Raw genomic sequence first — 25,074 nt, forward strand, 5'->3', positions numbered from 1 at the left:
TGGCATACCCTATAGAAGAAATTGCAGGGCTGGCCCAACTCACAGAGCAGATGGGACAAATAACGCTACCTAGGAAAGATATGGGAGTCACGACAATGACAAAGGAGATGGTAGAATAGTCATTATCCTTTGGGTAGATGTCTAGAAGTGGCACTCTCCTTTTAGGAGATTGACAGTAATGGCATAAACTGTACAGACGATGGCTCAACCCATAGCAGAAATGAGAGTTGTGGCAATGATTGTAGAGGAAACAAGAGGAATGCCACAACTGATGGAGGGGATCAGCAACATAGCACAAAATATGGAAGACATTGAAAGGGATTGCACAGCCCAAAGAGAAAATGGGAGTAGTGGGACATCCCACCAAGGAATAGGTACACCATTAAGAACATAGATGTGAAAAGCACAAATACTTCAACATCTGCATGCTGAGGATTGGTTAATAGTAATGGGCAGAGAGTCGGCTTATGTGTTCCCCAATGGTCTGATTCTTCTGTCAATGACCCCGAATGGCTGCTGCCTCGACAGGCACTTAGATTCTAGTCATGGATAGTGAGTACCTCTCCGTGTGTGTCTGGTGCCAGTTGATAACAGTGGACGGTGAGCATTACTAGTCACGAAAAGTTTTAAGTAACGCTGGTTCATTGCAGTGGACAGTTGGTATTACCAGTCATGAATGGTGGATGCCTCTAAATACATGGGGTACCATAAGTCATAGATAGTACGTCCCAGGTCATAGTTAGTGAGTCTGTAGTCAAGGATAATGAGTCTCTAAACAAGAAAATTGCTCACTATTCATGTATAATTGGCTCCCAGCGGGTCTCTGAAGGTGGATGGTAGGACTTAAGTCTTAGGTAAATTGTCTGCAGTCAAAGATAATCTGTGCCTTGGGCGAGATCTAAAGTACACCATCGCAAATCATGCCATTTCGGGAACTTTGCATTACGCTTATTATGCAAAATTCCCAAAATTATGCCATTATGCCACATTGCATAATGATGTGCCATTTGCTGCAAAATGTTACCATGAGCGCGCAGGAACAACGCGAAAGGTCAAAATGCAAGCATCTGTTTCTCACGACATGTGTGTTTTTGCTATTTTTTCAGCGTGAAATATATCCTTACATCAAACATTGATGCATTTCACACTAAAATTGAGCTCTTGGTGATGAATTTGCATTGTGTGTAATTTCCCATAATGTCACTTAATTTTGCTGAAATTTGACATAATTAAGTGAAAGTAAATTGCGTATATTTTGCACAACCCTATTTTTCAAAGTCACATTGCACCTCTGTTCATACGAAATTGTTCTCCTGCAGTGGCTAGTAGGTTAGTTAAAGATAATGGCTGTCTAGAGGGTCTTTAGTCATAAATAATGTTCCTCTAGCCGGAAATGTGCAATTGGCTGAGTAAAAAAAAAAATACTTAATAAACAGATCAACTTTATAGAATAAAAAAATTCTAAGAAACCATTGCGGTTCTGGGAGAGGAGTTACTCCCCTTCTCTAATTCCCATGCTTTTTTCCCTCTCACATTCCTCTCCCTCCTTCCTCCCTTATTTTCTAGGGTAAGACAACCCCCAGTTCTCCTCATTCACACATTTTTAAATACGTTTATTTCTCCCTTTCCTGTGAATGTATCTTTGCACACTTTTCTTATGTAGACCCTCTGCTGTACCCTCATTCTTCTTCTTTAGCCTTTCCCTGCTCTGCCTCACTCTACCTTTGTGTCTTTGTCTTATTTTATCTACTAATTTATTAAAACTGTTTCCTAACTGGGATTTGCTACGGGGCCCACAAAGTTTTCTTTAAAAAGCTCATTTGTAAGTAAATATCCTATTTCAAGCTATATTAATGTACTTTATTATATGTTATAAAAAGTTGTATGCAGTGTGACCTCATGAAGTATATGTATGTGTGTATATATATGTATATATTATGCAAAGAAATGCAGGGATTTCGGGGTAGTTCCCAAGTTTAGGTGGAGAGCAGCTACTGTAATACAGCACCCTACAGCACCAACAACACTCTGAATCGCCTCCCCTGAAATGTCTATTTTCCTAGCAAAGCGTTTAAGCATATGATTAGCACAGTGCCATGCACACCGAGCTATAAAGGGACAAAGTATTTTGCCATTTCTACAGCAAATTCTTCAAGCATGGGATTAGCAAAGTGCTATCCACACCAAGATATAAAATGACCAAAAGTCTTTTAGCACTCCAGGCACAGTATTACAGCTTTTGATTGGTAAACTACCATCACAGTCAACCTGGAATAAATAAAAGCAATTAATTTCTGGAAAGTGTTTTGCTATCATTATAGCTGGGCAGAGAGGTTTACCTTGGTCCTGACACAAGGGAGCACTCAGTATAAGTCAAAACAACACCCTTTCGGGTTTAGAGTGCTGAATGAGGGCATTGTTTTGATGTATATATATATATATTCACTGAAAAAACCATAGGTTATAGACCATATATAGTTAGGAATTAGCATTTACAAAACCTTGAAAATTCACTGAAAAAACCATAGGTTATAGACCATATATAGTTAGGAATTAGCATTTAAAAAACCTTATTTTACTCACACAAAACCATTGAAATTCCATATATAGTTAGTAGTACTAACTATATATCGCGCACCCGCAATCCACTGCTGATCATGTCACATATTACATCATTCATGACATGGTCAGTGACATCACTGATGACATCACTGATGACATCTCAAATGACATCATTGATGACATCACTGATGACATCTCAAATGACATCACTGATGACATCACTGATGACATCTCAAATGACATCACTGATGACAACATCCAGTGACTGTGTATTTCTGTAAAGTTAAAATATGTCTTACATATTGAAGAATGAGTGGATGTAGAAGTGTCTGGATGAAGGATTTAGTAGGTGCATGCCTGACTGTATGAGTGAGTGGTTAAATGTGTCTCACTGAGTGCATGGGTTAGTGACGAACTGTCTTAATTTGTGCATCATTATGTTTGTTGTTCTGTAAACTGCTGCATGTGTTGATCAGTAGCTATATGAGTAAGTATATGGGTTATTGATTGGTTGCTCAAGTATTTGTATGGGAGACTGAGTGTGTGTGTGGGTGGCTGGGAGGTGTATGACTCTGTGCATAGATGTGTGAGCAGTTGATTCACTAGATGTATGGGTTCAAAAGTGCATGTGGAAACAGCTGTATGGGTGGTTGACTGTGTGCATGAGTGCATTGGTGAGTGAATGGATATCTCAGTGCTACATGTCAAAGTAAGTACATATGTAAAACACAGTACATGTGAGAATTGGCATATATAAATAACTGTGCATAAGAGTCAGTGAATGTGTGAGTGGCTGTATGGATCATTGTGAACTTGTATCAGGGATTGTAAAAGAGAGTAAATATGTGTTAGTATATGTTTGAATAAGTAAGGTGTGTATAACTGTATAGTTGAGGAAATTGAGGTGTGATTGATTCTTTGCATGACTGACTAGGTGTGTAAGTAACTCCATGGATGAGTGACAGTCTGTGAGTGTCTGTTTACACTGAGTGTATCTAAGGTTATATTAGAGTCTGAAGAGGTTCATCGTATTATCACATGAATGATGTCATCAGTGATGTGATCAGTAATGTCAAATGAGATGTCATCAGTGATGTCATTTGAGATGTCATCAGTGATGTCATCAGTGATGTCATCAGTGATGTCATTTGAGATGTCATCAGTGATGTCATCAGTGATGTCATTTGAGATGTCATCAGTGATGTCACTGACCATGTCATGAATGATGTAATATGTGACATGATCAGCAGTGGATTGCGGGTGCGCGATATATAGTTAGTACTACTAACTATATATGGAATTTCAATGGTTTTGTGTGAGTAAAATAAGGTTTTTTAAATGCTAATTCCTAACTATATATGGTCTATAACCTATGGTTTTTTCAGTGAATTTTCAAGGTTTTGTAAATGCTAATTCCTAACTATATATGGTCTATAACCTATGGTTTTTTCAGTGAATTTCAATGGTTTTTAATAGCAAATATCATAAGCTGTCGATTGTCAAGTACGTGGTAAGAAAAAACATTTTCGTGTTTATGCACACTGATCTGCTTTCAATGCTGCCCCCCCCTCTCATTTCTATTAGGAGTACTCTCTCTTTCCAGATAGTGAAGGTTAGTTAAGGCAGGCCTTTGCCCCCATTGTAATCCGTCGTGCCTGCTTCTCTCTCCATTTGATTGATTGTTATCCAAGCATTTGCAAACAAGCACAGAATCGCCATACTCTGTTTAGTCTTTGCAGATAGTGAAGGATAGGTAAATGCAGACTTTTGTCCCCATTGTAATCCGTCATACCTATTTTTCTCCCCATTGATTGATTGATTGAATCGAGCATTGAATTGTTCGAAGTTGGTTCTCTTAAGGATCTTCTCTGCCTGCAAACGGGGAAGAATAGGAATATTCTCTCTCCCTTTGCAGATAGTGAAGGGTAGGTAATGCAAACCTTTAACACATCGTGCCTATTTTGTTCCTCATTGATTGATTGTTTGCCCGAACATTGACTGTTTGGGAATTGGTTCTTTTTGGAGGTATTCCCTGTTTGCAAATAAACGTAGGAAAATCTTTGCAAGTAGTGAAAGGGTAGGTAATGCGGACCTTTGTCCCCCGTTGTAATCTGTCATGCCTATCTACTCCCCACTGATTGATGCACCTGTTTCACCCGGACCATTTACTAGAGATAGGTCATCTGGCCCGACCAGAGAGCACCCCTAGTGAAAAGGACATATGCAATAATAACGAAGTGATCACTGTATCCTGTTAACAGAAACTTTAGCATGAAACAACCTGGAAAGAAAGGAATAGGAAAACGAAAATCAGTAGGCCACTGATGAACTTTTTATTAAATAACAAACAAAGAAACGATAACAATACGTAATGATAAAACCTATTATTGTCCTAGAAACAAGAAACGTTAGAAGTAAGCCCGTAATAAGAAACCTGAAAACAGTAAGAGAAACCAAGTGTGACATTGCAACGGCCACAAGGCAACGAGGCTTCATCGCCCCTCACTGCCCCAAAACGTGTCTGTCCCACCGCCTGCCACGGCCAAATAACGGCAAACTGGGAAAGATACAAGTCAGCAGACATCCGCCCCATTCTGGAAACTTCCAAAGTGCAACAGGTTTCCGGCTACGCCCAGCCGGAAGCAACACATATAAGGCGGGTCCTGCTGCCAACCGTCGGCAGAAGATCATCACGTAGGGTGTAGCCGGAGGAAAGGCCGAGGCCAATGGCACCCGTCCAGGGGGATTGCTACGACCACCCTGGAGAGTTGCAAGGGGGGGGAATGTCTGTGTCCTCGACCCTCCCCTCTCTCTCCCAGTCCGGCCACCATCAACCAGAGGCCGAGGCCGACGGGATCCGGCCGCGGTGGCGGTAACCCTGGAGAATTGCAGGTTAGACCCTCTCTCTCCCAGTCTGGGCCAGCATCCATGGAGGGCCTGGGAGTGGGGAGGCCACTGCACGAAAGGCCCAGGAGAGGCACCACACGCCAAGGCCTGCCCCACCGGATGAGCCAAGGAACCCGTTCATGGGGCCAGAGCAAAGGGCGTCCGGCCCCCATCCACCGGAGGTCCGGCCCAAAGACGGACGGGACATTTCTTCTTTCTTTTATAATGGCTGCGACAACACTGGGGGGGGATGTCTTGCACATGCCTCCGACCCCCCCCCTCGTCCTCATCGCCTGGTCCGGCCATAACAAATGTCAAGCGAGACGCCGTGGGGTGCACTGGGAGGGAGAGACGGTGCGAACAGGCCTCTCCCGCCTCCCCAGGTGGAGGCTTCCCAGCTGCACCCTCAGCGCTCCAGGCGCCCGGAAAAGGGTTCTTCCACTGTGGCGATGCTGCAACGTCTCGCCCGGCAGGGTGGAGCCCGTCCGCTCATTTGACCCCGCGATCGCCGGTAGCTACCGAACTCTCAAAATGGCGGTCGACCTGGCAAGAGCGGGCCCAGCATAAAGAAATGGCCCGGTCACTGGTTGACTCCACCACCGTAGTCCTCCACGACCTTGAAGATTCTAGAGGAGCCGCGGGAGTCCCCGACCCCCGCAGACACCCCCGATGGGGAATGACTGCCATGATCGCCCGTGGAGTGACGAAACTGTAGCCGCGGGACGTCGGCGCTCCCATGCTGGCGCCAGCCTCAGTTTGAATGACTAGACTCCTGCAGACCTCAGTTCCGGTGAAAGCACAGTGTGACCCGGTAGGAAAAAGTGTTGCACCCCCTCCCCTTTTTGACTGATGGTTCAAACCACCGATCCTTTCCTTTGCCCTTTTAACGGAACTTTGGACTGCCTCCCCCCCCCCCCGCGGCGCCCCACGCCGTTATTTGGTGGGCGGCAACTTACTGGACATCACCTTGGTGCCATCCAGATTTCAGCGCGTTCTGCTGCCTTGGAACTATTCGCACAACAGACCGCTACTGACGACCCACCCCCCGGGACGCCCCACGCCGGATACCCAAATCAGTGCGGCACGCAGGTAACATCTTCTGAATTTTCATAATTTGAAAGAACTAGTAACATGTCCTCATCAGGAATTTCCTCTTCAATCATCTCATCAGGAATCTCCTCATGAAAAGTCTGCAATGATGATTCTTGTAACTCTATGGTCTCCAAACATTCGATAAATTCGCCATCAAGAGATTGATCAAAAAAATCATTCAAGTCATCTCCTCCTTGTGAGAATATTTCATTATTGGTGTTGTCAATTTCAATAAATGTAGTGGATAATTCAAAAGAAATTATCACGGTCTCTTCATTGTTTAAATGTTTTTACTGTTTTTGTTTTGTTGTACATATTTATAAGTTATTAAAGTTTTATATTCCTACTACTTTGTTGGAGTGCTATATATTTTTAATGTGACACATAATTGTAAAAACTTTGATGTACAAAGAGTCATCCCTGGAATCTTCCGCTTCAGGCTCGGTCCCCTCCCCAATCACAATACAGGATGGTTTTCAGATAGTAGGAACGCGTGTGGTGTGACGGATCTCATCGGGTGTGGGCCTTGATCTACTATAACTCCTTTGAAGAGGGGTGATTCTTTACAGCTGGGGCCATAAACTACATCTGCAGGGCTAGCTGATAGCCTGGGACCGGCCTGGACAATCGGACAGAGGAAGAGGAGTGTCAGAGGGTGCGGTAGTGAATAGGGCGAAAGGGAGGTGTCGGGCGGGCACAGGGTGTGATTCTCAGGGAAGAGCAGCGCAGATGGGGGGAGGTTTATTGCCCATGCATAAGACAGAGAGCGGGGGTGACCAGTGCCTGGGGAAGATGCTTGCGAGGGTGGGGAGCCATGCTACGGATCGACAGCGTGCAGAGAGTGGGTCTGGTCAAGGCATCTAAAATGGCTGCCGTGCACGACAAAAGTGTGGCATTTGAAAAAAGGCAAGATGGCGCAGACAATGTTTTTCAACACTTCCTCATTTCCTTCGAATCGAACGTTAACAGACGTTGGGGCATATTACCAAAGTTAAGCGATATTTATCCCTAACGATGCTTAGCAACAAATTTTTTACCGCTAAGCATCGTCAGAAATTATCGCAGATAAACCTTGCTATTATCAAGGTTTATCGCAAATGCGATAAAAAACGGCCGCAATGCATTAATATCGCTGAAAAGTCAGCGATATTCATGCATTACCGAGCTAATGCTCTTAGCCATGTTATCCACCTCCCATTGGATGACATGGCTAAGAACTGCTCAGGACAGGTGTTACTTTTTGGAGATATTCCCGCTTAGCGCGAATATCTCCAAAAGTTGGTAATAGGAGATAGCGATGTTAGCGACTGTTTCCAGTCGCTAACATCTTGGCATGCCCACTTTGCATGTCATTAGTGATAAATATCACTGACATGCAAAGTGGAGCCCAAGATGGTCGCTATCTCCTACTAGCGGTCGCTAACTGGTGTTAGCGACAGCTACGTAATACGGAGATAATTTTATCTCCGCTTTCTTGGCTTTTAAAGCCAAAAAAGCGGAGATAAACCCCCTTGATAATATGCCCCGTTATCTCTCCCACACTACCGGTCCCCCTGGGCCTAAACGCCGAGATGGTAGGACTGCATCCCGTGGAGATAGGCCGAGACGTCACTCAGCAGAAAAACAAGTCTATAAACATACAATAAGTTAAAAGTCAATCATTCTTCTTTCCTTGTAGTACGCTCCCCAGTCCACTTCCCGTTACGCTAACCGGGCGCACCCCACCAAAAAAACGATTTTTTTTTTTGCCCCTCCAAAAAGAACCAATTTTTGCACTCTATACTATAAGTCTTTTTTTATACTACAATCACTTCGCTACAACCTCATAAATTAAAAATAAAAATGAATAATGTCTCAAACAATTTTTGATTTCTAAATATAAATTTATTCTTCTGAATTTTCATAATTTGAAAGAACTAGTAACATGTCCTCATCAGGAATTTCCTCTTCAATCATCTCATCAGAAATCTCCTCATGAAAAGTCTGCAATGATGATTCTTGTAACTCTATGGTCTCCAAACATTCGATAAATTCGCCGTCAAGAGATTGATCAAAAAAATCATTCAAGTCATCTCCTCCTTGTGAGAATATTTCATTATTGGTGCTGTCAATTTCAATAAATGTAGTGGATAATTCAAAAGAAATTGCCACGGTCTCTTCATTGTGATCCATTTTATTTTGAAATTTCTTGCTGTAAATTGCAGAAAAAAATAATCACTTTCATTTATCGTTTTTAGTAATACATAAATATAAAACTAACTTTATCAAGTATTTAGTATAACAGAAGGACTGAAAATGAATAACAGAAAACATTTTTCAAATTATCTTAAAGTGTACAACATAGTTCCCCTTACAAATTAACAACTCACCTTTTTGAAAGTAGGAGAAGTGTTAGTACTGTGTAAATCAAACACCAGAAATTGAGCACCAAAAATTCCTCACAAATGTACCTCAGACAGTAGTATCACAAAATGGCTGTGGTTTCCTCTCATTTTAGATATATACATAACCAATTAACTTTCATCACACACAAATACAAAACCAAAGTAACATTTTAATTGGTTCTAAATTTCAACACTTTCAAATGTGTTTTCCCCATGCAATTTTCCATAGGACATTTAGATACGTCTACAGCCTGAATGGCTGAACGGAATTACACCAAACTTGGCAAAATGGTACATCAAACCTAAGAGGTCAGTGAGGATCTACTATGCCCCCTTATGGTCATTTGCCCCTTCGCTTTGGCCTCCTCTTGTCTCTCAATCTTACCGAGAGACAAGATGGCGGCCGCTACAGACTGTTTGGAATGTTTACAGACGCCGGAGAACCAATCAGCTTCGCAAAGCTACATAACGCGAAAAGTACGCGAAGCGGAGCGCTGTTACAGATATATATCTTTTTTTGAACGTTAATTTCTCAAAATCCACTGGAGCACATATATTGAGACCTAGCAAAGGCACATCGGGCTACCAGTCCCTACAATTTTGCCAAGTTTCGTGCAAATCCATTCAGCTGTTCGATTATTATTATTTTTTTTTTTGCCCCGCGGGGCCCTTTTAAAACCTCCACATCAAACCTAGGGGGTCAGGGAGGATCTACTATGCCCCCTTATGGTCATTTGCCCCTTCGCTTTGGCCTCCTCTTGTCTCTCGATCCTACCGAGAGACAAGATGGCGGCCGCTACGGACTGTTTGGAATGTTTACAGACGCCGGAGAACCAATCAGCTTCGCTTCACAAAGCTCCGTAACGCGAAAAGTACGCGAACTGGAGCGCTGCCTGGTCCGCTGTTACAGATATATATCTTTTTTTGAACGTTAATTTCTCAAAATCCACTGGAGCACATATATTGAGACCTAGCAAAGGCACATCGGGCTACCAGTCCCTACAATTTTGCCAAGTTTCGTGCAAATCCATTCAGCCGTTCGGGCTAAAAGTGAGGCCAACCGCCCTATGGAAAACTCAATGTTAAAAACACGTTTTGGGACCCCCCTTTTTTCTCGGCCCCCCCTTGACAAAACCCCCCCAAATTTTCAGTGGCTGCTCAGAAACAAAATGTTCCATTTTCCTGAAAATTTCAGCCAATTCCGTCCACAAACGCCAAAGTTATTAGACATAGAATTTTCAAAAATCCCATAGAGAAAAAATCCTAACTATATACACCTACTGGCGACCGCCAGTAGGTAATATATATATATATATATATATATATATATATATATATATATATATATATATATATATATATATATATATATATATATATATACATACATGCATATATATATTACTTTAACAAGCCTGCTTATTTAGTGTTTAGTAGTGGTTTCAAAGCTCACATTTTCTCAGAGACATAGTCTAAATCTGATTTATTTCACGCAGTTCACAGTGCGTAACTTATTTAGTTTCCCTTAACAAATAAACAAGTTAAATGGGTGTTTAACACAGAATGTCATCCTTCCAACAGTGCTGGTAAAAAATATCCTCTTACAATGACAGTGCTGCTCACACACATGTCATTCTCCCCTTTGCAGGCGCATGCTTGAAGCATGCATCTACCAATGAATCCCACCTGAGGGTGTGAAAATAAACATTGTAAACGCAGAACTCTGTCAGCAAAAAGTTACACTGTCCAATGTTGCCCTTTTTTCTTTTAATAATCTGGCGTTAAACCTACTTTATAGTGCCAATGTACATATTTGACATAATAATTAAAACATTATTCTATAAGACATATTTTAAACATTAGCACATTATCCCCAATAAAAATGCACATTTCTCAAAAGGGAGACTGACTGATCTACAGTCTCAGATAAATAATGAATATTAAACGGATGACACTTACGTGCTCAAATCTTTCTAAAGTGTACTAAAATCAATTAAGAAATCATGTAATATAAAAAGACATAATGAGTAACGTGTCATATGATCCTATAATGCCCAGTAGGGGTTCAGGTGACATTTATAAATACCTGGACCTTCAGCCTCGTTTATTTTACACAATTACCCGTTATGCATTCTCTCTCAAATTGTAGGCTCTAAAAAGGGTTTTCATGCATTTTGCTTTTTTTATAATTTGAAATTCTACATGTGGAGTCATCTTATTGAATACCTGGCGGGAGGTCTGTAGGAGAGACAGTGCCTAAGTAGGGCTAAGAAGGATGTAAGAGGTTGAAGGAGAGCCCTGCTTGGTGATTGAATGGGGACTAGCAGGTGCTTGCTGCGAGCTAAACATTGAATGGAGTGTTCAGATTTTGAATGGTCTTGGAAGCCAGGGTGAGAAAGCCCATAGCTGGTCCCTCGTCATTGTATATAATTGTTCTCTAGCAATGGTTAATGCACCCTTGGCGTTGCAGAGGGCACACCACCTTGCTTCCTGACTATAGTTTGCGTTCCTCTGTGCAGATTCCAGCTGTCCATGACTTTGGCCTCTTCATGTCCCTCATCGTCTCCTGCTGCTGGGTGGCGGTGCTGTTCATCATGCCGGCTGCCTTGGGAATCTGGAGCATCTACATTGAACCACTGGAAGGCGCGTGCCAAAGAAGGTGAGGCGTGGGATGGTGATCAGACATCTCGTCATTCGGAGGTGTGTGTAAGGTCCCTGATACCATTCATCAGCAGCATCGGTGTGAACTAGACAGACCGAATCTGACTGATTAAGGCCAGGTAACTATTTTTGAGATCATACATGTATAGCACAGATACTCTGTGCCCAGCCTATCCAAACACTGTTGTGTCTTCAACCTAATAGTTGCACGACATGGTCATGCTTTGCACATGTGAAGATCACATAAGGAAAGTTCGCCAATAGATACACCATATGGGTATTGATAAACATACTAAGCAGCAGCAGTCTCTTCCTGCCTTCTGCTGCTGTACAAAGGCAGCTGTAGCTGCTCGTTTTTTTTTATAATAACAAATGTTATTGGCATACCTTCCATTACTGAAATATTTATCATGTTTACATCATTATTTTGGTAATGCATACATACATTTTCAATTCTAATGCGTATTACAAACATAACTTTCCAACAAAAGAGATCCCAAGCAGTCAGTTGTAAATGTAGTAGATAGATAGATATCATAAACATACTCATTCTTCACTCAAGGTATTTGTTTTCCCTGGCTGCTCGTTTTTTTAGCTTTGTATGATTTGCACTTAACAAAGTTTGTGAAATTTTACAAGAGAATTTTCATAGCTGCAAATTGCTCAAGTTCTCAACTGTTGACTTCTCTATTCTCAAAGTATATTCTTATGCCAGAGAGCACTTTTTGTGCTTGTTGTCTTCGTCGTGACGTTTTGGATGATACTGTGTGCCAGGTGGAGTTGCATTTCCCTATATCGGTGTATTCTGCGTTCATGTCTTAATTCATGCAATGGTATGTGGGATTTATTCTATTGTTTGTGATTTAGTAGTTGTTATAGAGGTGTGGTACCAGAACAGAGTAGTCAGATTATCGTCTGACATAAATTTCATGTCCTAAATTTGTAAACAAAAATATCGCCCTACTGGAGATAATAATAGAAAATCTACCCCAAGAGGGAGAGGGGCCATATTTCTGAAAGCAATAATTAGGACACACTTTATACCTGACATGCAACCGTTGTGAATGCGTGTCTCCATCCACACCATATTGTGATTTGTTGGGCTTTAATTGTGAGGTGAAAGGTTCTCTAATTAAAGGTATTGTCCCCCTTTAATGTATGTTCTGCCTTGCTTGTTACGCACATTTGTGGCACATTTGACTTTCTTTGTTAGCGTTCGGTGTCATGCAGCGACTTTTTGTAGAATGTTTTTCTGTGTGCGGTGACAGAATATTTGCAAATGAGTCTGTGGGTGTTTTATTTTTCTTTTGTGAGTGTTTAAACATACATTTTGAGCATTTTAGATTTTCCAGATGTCTTCATCTATGTTTAAGTGGCATATTAGCATATTCTTCTGACTGCTTAATTGCAGTGCTGATTTCTTGGGTTGAACGTGGCCATTCATACAGAATGCTAAAAATATTATGACCACACCTGACGTGTATTCTTCATCCTTGCTATTTATGTGTGTGTCTTAACAGCTTAACAGCTGAGGTATATGTAAACTGTAACTATCTTCAACTTTTTATTTCTATGATGATTGTGGTTGGATTCAATACTATTACTAAGGTGTGTGCATGAGATGATGAAATTGCCCAGATGAGCCAGTTTGTGGGTCTGTGTCCAAGTGGGCAACGTCAGTGATTGACTGACGCCAGCCATTGAACAGGTGCACCTGTCTTAGCTGACCCTATTAGGAATCATCAGCACACAGGAGTCTCTTGCGAGAGGCTCATTGCAGTGCCTCTTAGAAGAGTTGTAACTGCCCACCTTTTCCCCACGTGATGTGAAAGTCATGTCTTCCCTCAATGCACTGCTGTGGCGCCTGCTCCATTTCCCTTTGGGCAAACAATCGCAATGCCCAAGTCACAATTACATCAAGTGAAAGACCGACTTAGATACACAGACTGTCAGACTAGGATAAGGAGAAATGCCAACCAGTTAGACTTTACGTACAGATCCTGTAGGTTGTAGAGAACTTTTTTGAAGTTTCAAAATTGGTATTGCATCTTCTCCCTTCTTGCCCACGACCAGCCAAACAAGACTTGTGGTGGTTAAACTGGCTTCTGGAGCTCCCATGACTCCCAATGGTTACTGTGGTAGAGATATCAAGAGCTTTTTTTTTGTTTTTTGCTGGTTGCTTTTCACCATATGAGGTTGAGACCTCTTGGTTCAGATTTTCATAGATGTGTGGAACTTTAAATCAGTTGCTTCATTTCTACATAAGCAGGACTTATTGTCACTTTTTGATTATATTCATAGACCTCCTGGAGTTTTTGAACTTGTTACTAGGGACAACAGGAGGCACAACAACTTGGTTCCTGGTTATCACCCTCAAATTGTAGTGGTTCTTCTGGTATGCTGAGAGGTTTAGCGGTTTAGCACCACAAGAACTCATCCTGGGCCTGATAACAGTAGTCTGGATTTTCATGGCCCCGGTGGCATCGTGAGCTATTAAGAGGTTATAGTCAAAGGCCCCTGTGAGGTCATAGCTTAAATCTAGATGGTCTTGGTTGCGTTTTTCCCTGACAATTAAGGTCCTTCCAACTTCACAGTTCTAGTTATCATCCAATAGAGATAACAATTTTGCTGTAGTGCACCAGAGCGACCTCTTGCAATAGTAGGGTCACTGGCCCCCGCTCAGTGCTCTCCATGGGTAGTATGTCAGCTGGGGAATGGTAGTTCAGGGAGGCATCCTTAATGGGGAAGTGTGTAAAGCAAAGACTTTCCTATGGGTCTTTTTGGCCGAGCTGGAGTTTCATCTGCCAGGATATGTGATGTCACCACGTCTAATTGAAAAGTTATTTGTATTTGTGTTGGTGAGAGTGCACCCTCAAGATTGGATCACACTCCTGCTGGTTCACCTTCCCCCTGCTTCTGGGTCTAGCTGGTTGGTCCCTTTTGATGCTCGGATGGGGCTGCTGGTAAGTCTAGTCCTCAGCTGACTCTTGTTTCTCGTTTCACCAGGCATGTAGCAGGCAGATAGAAGCGAGCCGGGGTCCAGGGGTCAGGATTCGTCATAGATCTTGTCCTCAGCTGGAATAAAAATGGGCATCATTCCAAGTCTACAGTATTTTGTGATCTCCAGGTCTCAGGGTTTCACAGGGATTCAAACGAATGTTTATACCAGGCTAGAGACCTGAGGGGAAGGACATAGGTCCTAATCACAAAAGAACATTTAGCGAGTTTAAAATTCTCTGGCCTGCCACGGTGGAAAGCATTTTCTTGGGTGTCTTAATTGGCACCTTGGAGGGATCTGGCTTGACTCGAAACGTTGTATATTCCAGCCTATTAGCTCCAGAGGAAGATCATTTATATTCATAAATTCTCCATTCAGACGTAATTTGGGAGATGGTCTTACTCAAAGCACCATGGATGAGCTACTGACTGGTGTTTTCCTCTAGGAATTTCTTGTTCTACTAGAGACATTTTCCCACACACTTCAGGTAAATTGACAACACTATACATTTGACTGTATGGATTCACATGGGGCAGTAAATGCCACCACTAAATATAGCCAATGGTTTCCTCAAAAGCTACTGATGGACTGCTACCCACCAAGATGTCTTCACATACACTTCAAAGTAGGTTACTACCTCGAGGACAAGGTCACACAGTTACGGTTAGGCATATGGCATCAAGGAGGAAAACCTACCAATAAATCAGAGTGGAACTGCTGCCACCTACAGTTGTAGATTTTCGTTCTTTGTTCGCTTGTATCTACAACATGTAGTATGGCTACAACACTAGTGACTGTGTAGCACCCTTACTATGCCGCACCCTTGCTATGCCAAGGGACCTGAGCACCCCTGTTGTGGCTGTTGGCATAAGCATCTCCCATATGGCCTCACCTAGGCCCAGTGTCCCTTGGCTGTGCTGCTTGCAGTTCCCAAAAGTGGAATAGAATCACGAGAGATGCAGAATAGGAAAGGGAGGCTTAACTTCCCTATATACCCACATTTTTAAAATCTAATTTGTTGTGAGCCAATGCAACGAGAGAGGTTTATTCACAGCTAACCAAAGTTTTAAAATACCACAAGTCGTTTAGTATAAATGGTTCTGAACGGAGTGTCTGTGGTAAGAGATACCAGCAATTATGCCTCATGTTAAACTTGGATCTCTTCTTCCATCAGCTGCCAGCAGAAATGTTTAAATGCCAGGGAGCCCCGGCTGGCGGGGGATCAGGGATCTCTGCCCATCCATGCTGGAATCCACTACCTGGATGATGACATCCCCCTCCTCTCGGCGGATGATGAGACAGGTATGGACCGTACATGTACCAGACGCAAAAATGGCACTCAGAGGAGCAGGCCACAAAGAGAGTCTGCCTTCCAGCATTCCAGGTTTCACACCCAGACATGCTGAAACACCAGCAGCTACAATAAGAAGAATACGGGGCCCAAAAAGCACCCTTTCTGCAGCCTTAAGTGTATTTTGAGCTCATAATTTGTTAGGGAGATGTGCCTTGTGGCACAAAGCACATTCATTATTATTTTGCGCAAGAACATATAACCTCCATTATTTAATTGTACTTATTTCTTTCTGCATTTTGCACAAAGCCATTTTATGTTTCTTTCCTCTGTGTAATAGATCAGTGGTTCTCTTAGTAGTGACTGAATATGCAGTATATTCAGTATTTCTGAGCAAAATCACAGTAGGATTAGAAATCTGGGACATAAGAATGCTAAGCCACCCATCTCGCAACTCCCATTCCATCTAGAACCTCTCCCTTTTAACATAAGTCTTGGAGCGGTAAATATATCAACAGAAGAATGGGTTTAACTATCTTAGCTATGTGTTACATGTGGGAAAGTTGACTCGAGCCCTCCTCACAAGAGAAGAGTTAAGCTGAGGGCATGTGTCAATACATATGTCTAGCTGCACATCAAACAACAGGATGATGTAAGTTCAAAATTGTCGTGTAGTGTTGTGTCTCCATCTTAACTGTAATGAAGAATAAAGTAAACAGTCTAGAAATATTAATATTAACAGGATCTTGTCAAGAGTGTGTACACTGCTGCTGTATGAAAATGAGTGTAGATATTATTCAACACAAATAATGCTAATGTCAACCCCTGTGTGTAATTTAACTAAAGTAGAACATTTCATAAACAAATGTGCAGCCATGTGTAATAAAAAATATACTTACTCTTTTCGATACTTCTAGAATTCCTAATTAAATTAATTTTTCATTCATATTAAATACTTTGTAGTTCAGTTAGATGTTAATGTGGTTAACTGTGTATTTCCTTGATGCAAGCTTATTTTGGGCTTGTAGAGCATTTGGCTTTCATGTAGCCACTGATTTAGTAAAAGCGCTTGTAAAATATTCAGTACTGAGTTGATTTTAAATATACTCTTATAACACTAGTGTGAAATCCTGAAAATGTCTTTTCAGCCTTCCTGCATTTACTTAGCTGTCATGCAGTCTGCATTCCCTGTGCAGGCTTTTACACATCATTTAGTATGTTCCATTTCAGTATTAAATATATTTCTATTGTGTATCTTTAAGCGATATAACATTGACAAGCTGGCATTCCTTTGTCAGAGTTGGAACTTCAATAGTCAGAGATAATGAGCTATGGCTCTCCTGACCTTTCCTCAGCTTGCAATGACAGCGCACACCAATAATAGAAGCCATTTATGCTGAACATTTTTCAGCTTCAGTGCTTGGAGCTCAGAAAATAATGCCTTTTCTTCAGCCTGGAACCGACCAACCTTTTAACTTTGAAAAGTTCACAGTCTTATTGGAGTGCTCTGCTTTAATTTGTAATTTTGTTCCGCCGTCACTCCTTCTCTCCAATTCCTGTGACTTCAACTGTTTCTGTCAGGTCCTAATATCACACACAATCAATCCATGTCTCATTGAACACTCATGAAATTGTACATGTGTACCATGCTTAAAAGAAGCTGTATTATGGTCTCCTGCAAACCTATTGGAATGAATGGATTGTGGCATTGGGCTTGCAAAAACAAATATTGATCATACAGATTAAATGCAGTTTACTGTACAGTTACATAATTGTTTAACATAACATAAATATACCTGTGTTCAGCATATATTAATGTAAATATATATATTAGCTCATTTGAAACATATAATATTTAGATGACATTATTTTAATATTTTAACCATCAGCAGATTCAGTAATACCACAGCAGCACACACTGCATATATATGATATATTACAGATGCTGTGACAGTGCCTCTGTTGTTATAGTTAGGTCAAACTTTCCATTTTAAAAAGCATTTTTCTTCTCTTTATAACTTTGACGAATCTGCACAAACCTTTACAAATAAAGTTCTTCCAATTTGGGTTTGCGTGGCAAGTTTCAGGCAGATCCGTCAAGAGGGTGAGGGTGCAAAAGAAGGAATGGGTCAAAAAAGTAACTTTTTCAATTTTAGCTCTGATAAGATTCTTTGATCTCCAATATAGAAATAACGCTGAATGGAATCACACCAAACCTGCGACGAAAGTGGAACTTTACGGAGAAAATGGCTTTTCTTCATTTGTTGTAAATCTGTTATGTAGTTTTCGAGAAATTAGCATTTCAAGAAAGTGTCAGTGTGAAAGGGTTAAAGACCTTAAATCTGTTGATCGAAAGTACGAAATTATATAGAATTCCGATTGGATGAGGGAGTTTTTTTCTCCTAAAACAACGCTACATTGTCAGATTTTGTGCATCTGAGCCAGGCAGCAGGGTTGAGTATTTTGCTCTTGAATCCCACAATGAAGCAAGTGTATGACTTCTTACACTTGTGTCAGAGTTCTATTCTATACATTTGAACAGGACTACATTGTGAGATTTATCTATCCCTGCCATGCTACACTGAGAGAGTTTGTGAAGCCGGCTGGACTACCCTAAGGGGTTCTACACTTAGAAAATGCTACAAAGGCAGTTTTGTGCACATGCACCAGGCTGCACTATGGAGGTTTGTGCATTGAAGCCAAGCTTAAATGCGAGACTTTATATTGTGGGCTTTTCCAATTAAACCAAATAACACCAAATCGTTTTTTTCAATTGAGCCATGCTACAATGAGGTATTTCGTGTATCTTAGCCAATCAGCATAGTGGGGTTTCAAGTACTTGAGCCATTTTACATTGCATAAATATTGCTTAATTATATCATATTTCCATTTTGGCTACCTGATTCAGGCTGCACTTGGAAGTTGTGGACACCTGAAAAATAGCCTTCGATCATACGGGTAGATCCCATTAAGGGGAGTCTTGACTTCCATAGAAATGCAGCTTGTTAAGTGATCTGCCTCAATTCTGTTTCTTTTGTACCGTGTTAGCTCCTGACTGTACATTTTATCCAGCAGCCCTGGAGGTAGGGGATGTGCCCTTGATCTCAGTGTTCCCAGAGACGATTCCGCAGCAGCTGGAGAAGAGAAGCCAGATGGATCGAGTTATGGTCTCACAGCTTCAAGATCTGCTGCATCACTGGGTCTTGTGGTCAACGGTGAAGGGCCGGTGGGTTGCTGTAGGTAAGTAGTGCCAAATAATTTGCACCATTAATTCATCTATTTTGTAAGCTGTATAAGACAAGTGCTCAATTGAAGCTGCTAAAAATGTAGAGTCAAGTTGACAAACGTTCAAATAGTAGGAAATTATCACAGATAGAGAATTGTTTTGACGGATGTGCACATCAAGAAATGAAGCCACCTCATTTTGATATGAGAAGAGAAAGTGATCTTCCTTTCACAAATACAAGATGGTTATTGATTAAGGCTTTTTAAGTATTACAGTATACCATCAGCACATTGTGCTCGGGAGACACAAACCAGGGCTAGGGGAGTGTAAGATTCAAACTGTGAGACTTGTATAGTGCAAGGGTGCCTGTGTTAGGGGGGGAATGATTGTTTATGTGCAGGAAGGTGTCCGTTCCTGCACATAAACATTCACAAATGACGATTTGTAGCTTCTATGTACATAGAAGTTGCAAATCGTCATTTTGGTATGACTGTTTATGAGCAAGAAGGGACACCTTCCTGCACATAAAGAATCATTTATGGCATTTTGCTGTTTCTATGTGTGCTGCACAATGCAGCTCAAGCAAAAGTGAGGAGAAATAAAGCATTCACAAGGCAGTGTTGAGCCACTTTAAGTGGCCTAACGCCACCTTGTAAATAAGGCAAAGCCCCTATCACCACAAGAACGTCTTTAAAATTGACGTTCCTGTGGCGAAAGGTGCTTGTAAATATGCCCCCTGGTCCTTTTCTAACACACTCCTTACCCTCACCTTGTGCTCTCTTGGCTCCCTCCTTGGTCTCTCCTTGCCCTAAACTGACTTCTGCCATTCATTTCCCATCACTCTCCAGCCACTCATTCACTGATGGCTCTTTCCTTTTAGGGTTGTTCTTTCTGGTCCTGGCCCTCTCGATATTATTTGCGAGCAATCTCCGTCCAGCCAGCCGAGCGCCTGTTCTCTTCAGATCTGATACAAATATACAAGTGCTTCTAGACCTCAAGTATAACCTGAGTGCTGAAGGCATCTCCTGCGTTACCTGCTCAGGTGAGTGCTGACGCGTACCCGTGTGATACCTGCATGCACGCTTTAAGCATGTGATATTGAATATTACCATTGTAGGTGAGGGTTTCAGTTAATGAACTCTTTTACTTGTTCGTATATATGTTTAGGGTTTTGCTTCTGTTACCTGCTGAAGTGAATAATGAGGAAGATTGCTTATGTTTCCTCCTGAGATTACTGACTGGGAGGGAGATCAGGGGATCTCCTATGCCATTTATTCACATATGATGCTAAAAGGTTCTAGCCTTACATGTTTAGGGTTGTAGTGAGTGAATCCAGTGATACTAGCTCACATGAGTGATGAGGACCTAACATTCATTATTCAGGTGAGCACTGAGTGAATCTTTTGTTACCTGCTCAGGTGAGTGCTAAGGGGAGATTTGTCTGTTGGGTGCAGCTGTACTTGTTAAGTTATATACTGAAGATATCTCCTCTGTTGCCTTATGGGGTAAGTGCTAAGTGCATAATCCATGTTGCCTGCAGAGCAGATTCAATTTGTGTCCTACTCAGGTGAGTGTGAAAGGGAGCCAGTGCTACCTCCTGAGGTGAATGCTGAGGAAATTACGAGTTTTCTCTCAGCCGGCAGTGACATGGATGTTTCTACCCCATGTCGACCCTGGCGGAGAGGAAACAGAGGAGGCCCTACTGGGCCCCCATGCCTCCTCCGCTTGTGGATGCACACAGGGGTGCATAAAATGTGTCCCCCTTGTGTATGCACAACAGTTCCTGCAGGAACGTTGCGAGGTGTTCCCATTGCGGTGCCCTGCGGCCTTTGAAAGAGACACCGCCCTAGGAACGTCATGCTGCCCACCCACCAGACTACAAGTAACGTGTACTCTGGCGGGTGGGCGGCAGCGAGTCTCGGCTGTGCAGAGGTGCGGCGGTGGAGTATGCCCACAGGTCCTTATGCTTCTTTTTCAGTTCAGTGCTAAGTGGTACTGTAGGTTACCCTTTCATGTGTATTCTGAGTGGATCTACTATCTACTATCACCTGAACAGATGAGTGCAAGTGGATCTCATATTATCAGTACAGCTGAGTGCTTAGTGAATCTAGTGAGACATGCTAAGGTGGGTGGTGATTGAATGTATTGTTAACTTGTTTAGATTAGTGCTCAGTGGATCTGATGTCACTTGCTTAAGACAGTGCAGAATATCCTTTGTATGCTTCCTGTCCAAATGAGTGCTGTGCACATTGTGTGTGTTATCTTGGCAGGTGGGTTCTGCGTGGATGTAAAGTCACTTTTGCATGCGATGGTGGGAGGATCAAGCATTACCTGTTCATGTGAGTAGTGAACAGATGTATTCACAACTATTCATGAGTCCTGAGTAAAGTCAGTGTTGCCTGTTCAGATGAGTGCTCAGTTTATCCCTTATATTACCTGTCCAAGTGAGTACTAAGTACATTTCACACATGTTTGGGTGTCATGACTAAATCAGTCATGTGCTTGAGTGAGTTCTGATTATATCTCATTTCTTACTGCTTTAGGTAAGTGCTAAATAGATCTAAGGCCTGATTTATATCTCAGCAGATGGGTTACTCTGTCAAAATGGTGACGGATATCCCGTCCACCAAAATATAAATCCCATAATATCCTGTGGAATTTATATTTCGGCAGACAGGATATCTGTCACCATTGTGACGGAATAACCTGTCCGTCGAGATCTAAATCAGGCCCTTAGTCTTCATTGGTGTTAATAGTAGTATTCTTCGGATTTCCTATGTTACCTGTTCAGGTTAATTCTGAGGGGTGTTGTGTTACCTGCTCAAGACAGTGCTATCTAACTGCTTATGTGAATGTTCAGGGTATTCCATGTTAAATGTTCAGATGGGAACACAGATGGCAACCTGAGTTTGCCAAACCTCAAACTGCATCAGCCCCTTTAAATGACATCTATTGCATCTAACACGTCTTCTCTTTCAATCATTTAGCCAGACCTAATCTCATTTACTATTACTCTTTTTCATGTAGTAACTTATTCTTACTGTCCTGATACATTCCCCTGCCCACTGTTTTACTCAATACCAAATGCTTTGATCATTACCTACTACTGGTGACTTTTACCTCTTGAATGTCTCTCAAGCACTGTAAAATTTAACTTTCCCTAAATCCCTTGCATGTCCACTAACAAGACCTCACAGTCTGTGGTGCACTCCCTCTTGCTGACTGACCTTGTGGGGCAGGTTTGTTTCAGGAGAAGTCACGAACTTTGCAAAACAACATCCGGACATCATCAGAGAAGAGGAAGAGAGGTTTCAACCTATCGTGGGGCCGCCATACTGCTATGGCCAAGGTGGAACCTGCAGGTGAGTGCTACTGGTGGGATCTGCACATTACAGTGATGGTGGTGAATATGGTGGGGTGCATCATGGGGAGGAGGGGTTCAACAGTTCTATGTTTTGGAGTACTTCAAGTGAGTATACGTCTACTAAAGATATGATTAGGGCCACAGCTCAGTTGGAGGGAAGTATTTTGTTGCACCCACTTTCAGTGATTATATACGTTTACATTCTCCAATAATTGGTAGAGTATTTTAGACTGTCTATTTGTAATGGTCAAATATTCATATCCTAGAGCCACCTAGTGATTCACTGACCAATTTCTCTTGGCTATTTCCGAGTGTCCCTTTTAAAGCTTGAGTGAACCACGTCCATCAAACTTCTCTTTTACTTGTTTCTGACAAGCTTTACTCAAGCTTTAAAAGGGACACTCGGAAATAGCCACTGAATGTACTTCCATTGCAGGATATGTAATTTAAACACAGCAAAACATACAACAAAGGAGGTTTAAACAGAGTATTTTATCTTTTTTGCACCAGAATCAAATTGGGGTTTAATGGCTGATTTGTTCTAACATCACCCTGTGTGCTGATGGGACCCAGTAGCATCTTAGTTTAAAATGGCCACTGCTCAGGCTGACCCTCAGTGCCCTTGCATTGTCACAATGCCCAGTGACTGTCAGAGCCTGAGAGTCCCCCGATGAATCGCCTTGCTTGATTGCGATATAAAATCTACAAGCTGTCAGGTACCTGCTTAGAGTTTACTCAAGCTTTCTTGCTCCTACACTCCCTCCATGGACATCCTTTATGACTCAGTTTGGGTCCACTGAAATGATTATATGCGAGGATTAACCCTCACCATGGGCTAACCACATTTGGAGCTTGTGGTTGAATCATCTCCCTTCCACAGCCCTGCTAAAGGAACTGGGGTTCATTAAGAAACAAGTACATCATATATACACCATATGTCTGCGGGTGGTTACCCGTTGGTAGCCAGTCTTCCTAGTGGCTGCACAGATGCCCGACTTTAATTCAAGTCTGTTACCCTCTGTGCTCTGGACAGGACGCGTCTGGGTTCTACCGCTCATTGGGTTGTGTCAATCTCCACCTCCTTGATCTCACATGGGTTTTGTTACTCATACGCATGTAGAAAAGGAATGGGTGAACACCCTACACGTGACAGCCAAAATAATGTCATGGCCACAATAAATGTTTCATGTCCAACACATACAAGTTCTCACCCTATCAACTGATGGTTCAAGCTGGATAAAACCTCAGTTAGCTTTAGTGTCCAGGGGATGTGTGGAATACACTAGAGGTACTTGTTTTGGAGGAAGTCTGTTGTTTAAAGTGCAGGGTCAGGTGTAGGGGAGAGCGATGTGTTACCGTTGAATGGAGGTCTGATTCTCTCTTGTTTCTTAGATCCACAGGGCACCTTCTTCACCACCAGATGCCAAGGTGATGGTCCCATGACGCTCTACAGGTTTTCCCTTAATGCCAGTCTGCCCTCCCCGTGGCAGCCAGTGCTTCCAGGAACTGGCGAGGCACCTCCATTCCAGGTGAGATGCTGGATCAGGTGCTGCTAGAGCAAATTTTTAACCAGACCTCTGAGGTGCATGGTGACATGCTGTTTTTTAGTGTATAGATATGTATGTTTGAGGAGATATGATCTTCCTTTTGTGGGCGCTGCTGGATAAGGCTTTCACTGAGGGCAATGCTGGTGGAAAGTTCACACTTCTAGGTTTCTTCAGCCCTAAAAGGGCACAGCTAGAGGATATTCACGGTGGCAGAGTCCTGTAGCATTAACAAGGCAATGCTGCAGGAATGTTTTAATGATGGCACTGCTGAAGGAAGATTACATAGCTTGGAAGAGGCTTGCACCACTGGGGTCCTGCTACACTGACAGTCACTGCTGGAGCAGATTATCATTGTCAGAGTCCTTTAACACTGACAGAGCACTTTAGGATAAACTCTTGCTACTGGGAGAAGACTCACACTTCTTGGGCCCTACAGCACATTTAAGGCGCCCCGTAGGAGGCTCACAGGGTGGAAGAAATATCACACGGAGCACACTGCTATGGGAAGTTTATACTTAAGGGACCCCTGAAGTAAGTACACACCAAGTTTAGCCACTTTAGGCAAAACTTAAGTTGAATGGAGAAAGCTTGCACTGAGAGCACTCACAGCGGGATATTGGGTCCTGTAGTGTTGACTACAGGATACTGACAAAACTTGCAGGCTGGCAAGGCACTGCTGGCACAAGCTGACACTACTAGAGGCCCAGAATGTTAAGCACTGTTGCAGGAAGCTCACTCTGCTGGAGTTCAGTAGCGCGCATACCACAGGGGCTATGGGACCACTGATTGTACTCTACTAGAGTGAGTTGACACTATGTCAGAAAGCATTGATTTCATTTAACACTGTGCCACAGTCCTATTACACTGTCTTCACACTCACACTAGTATAGGCCAGGGCACTGCTTAAAGACATTCACACTGCTGGGGTTCTATTTCACTAACAGGATACTGCACTAGGAAGATCACACTTATGGTTCATATATCACTGACCGTGTACTACATTAGGAATCTCACACTGCTAGGATCCTATAGCACTGACATAATACTGCATTACGAAACTCAT

The 25,074-nt window shown here is 42.3% G+C and overlaps 1 protein-coding gene across 1 annotated transcript in view; it reads left to right on the plus strand.

Annotated features, from left to right (window-relative positions):
- Positions 1-25,074, plus strand: part of DISP3 (dispatched RND transporter family member 3) — a 105,006-nt gene that overhangs the window by 38,424 nt on the left and 41,508 nt on the right. The window contains exons 7-12 of the mRNA XM_078640903.1: positions 11,444-11,583; positions 15,758-15,885; positions 18,947-19,114; positions 19,981-20,142; positions 22,340-22,462; positions 23,857-23,993. Of these exons, the coding sequence (XP_078497029.1) occupies positions 11,444-11,583; positions 15,758-15,885; positions 18,947-19,114; positions 19,981-20,142; positions 22,340-22,462; positions 23,857-23,993 (858 nt within the window). The remainder of the gene's footprint in view (positions 1-11,443; positions 11,584-15,757; positions 15,886-18,946; positions 19,115-19,980; positions 20,143-22,339; positions 22,463-23,856; positions 23,994-25,074) is intronic.

This window comes from Lissotriton helveticus, chromosome 5_1, assembly GCF_964261635.1.
Source record: "Lissotriton helveticus chromosome 5_1, aLisHel1.1, whole genome shotgun sequence".
NCBI lineage: Eukaryota > Metazoa > Chordata > Amphibia > Caudata > Salamandridae > Lissotriton > Lissotriton helveticus.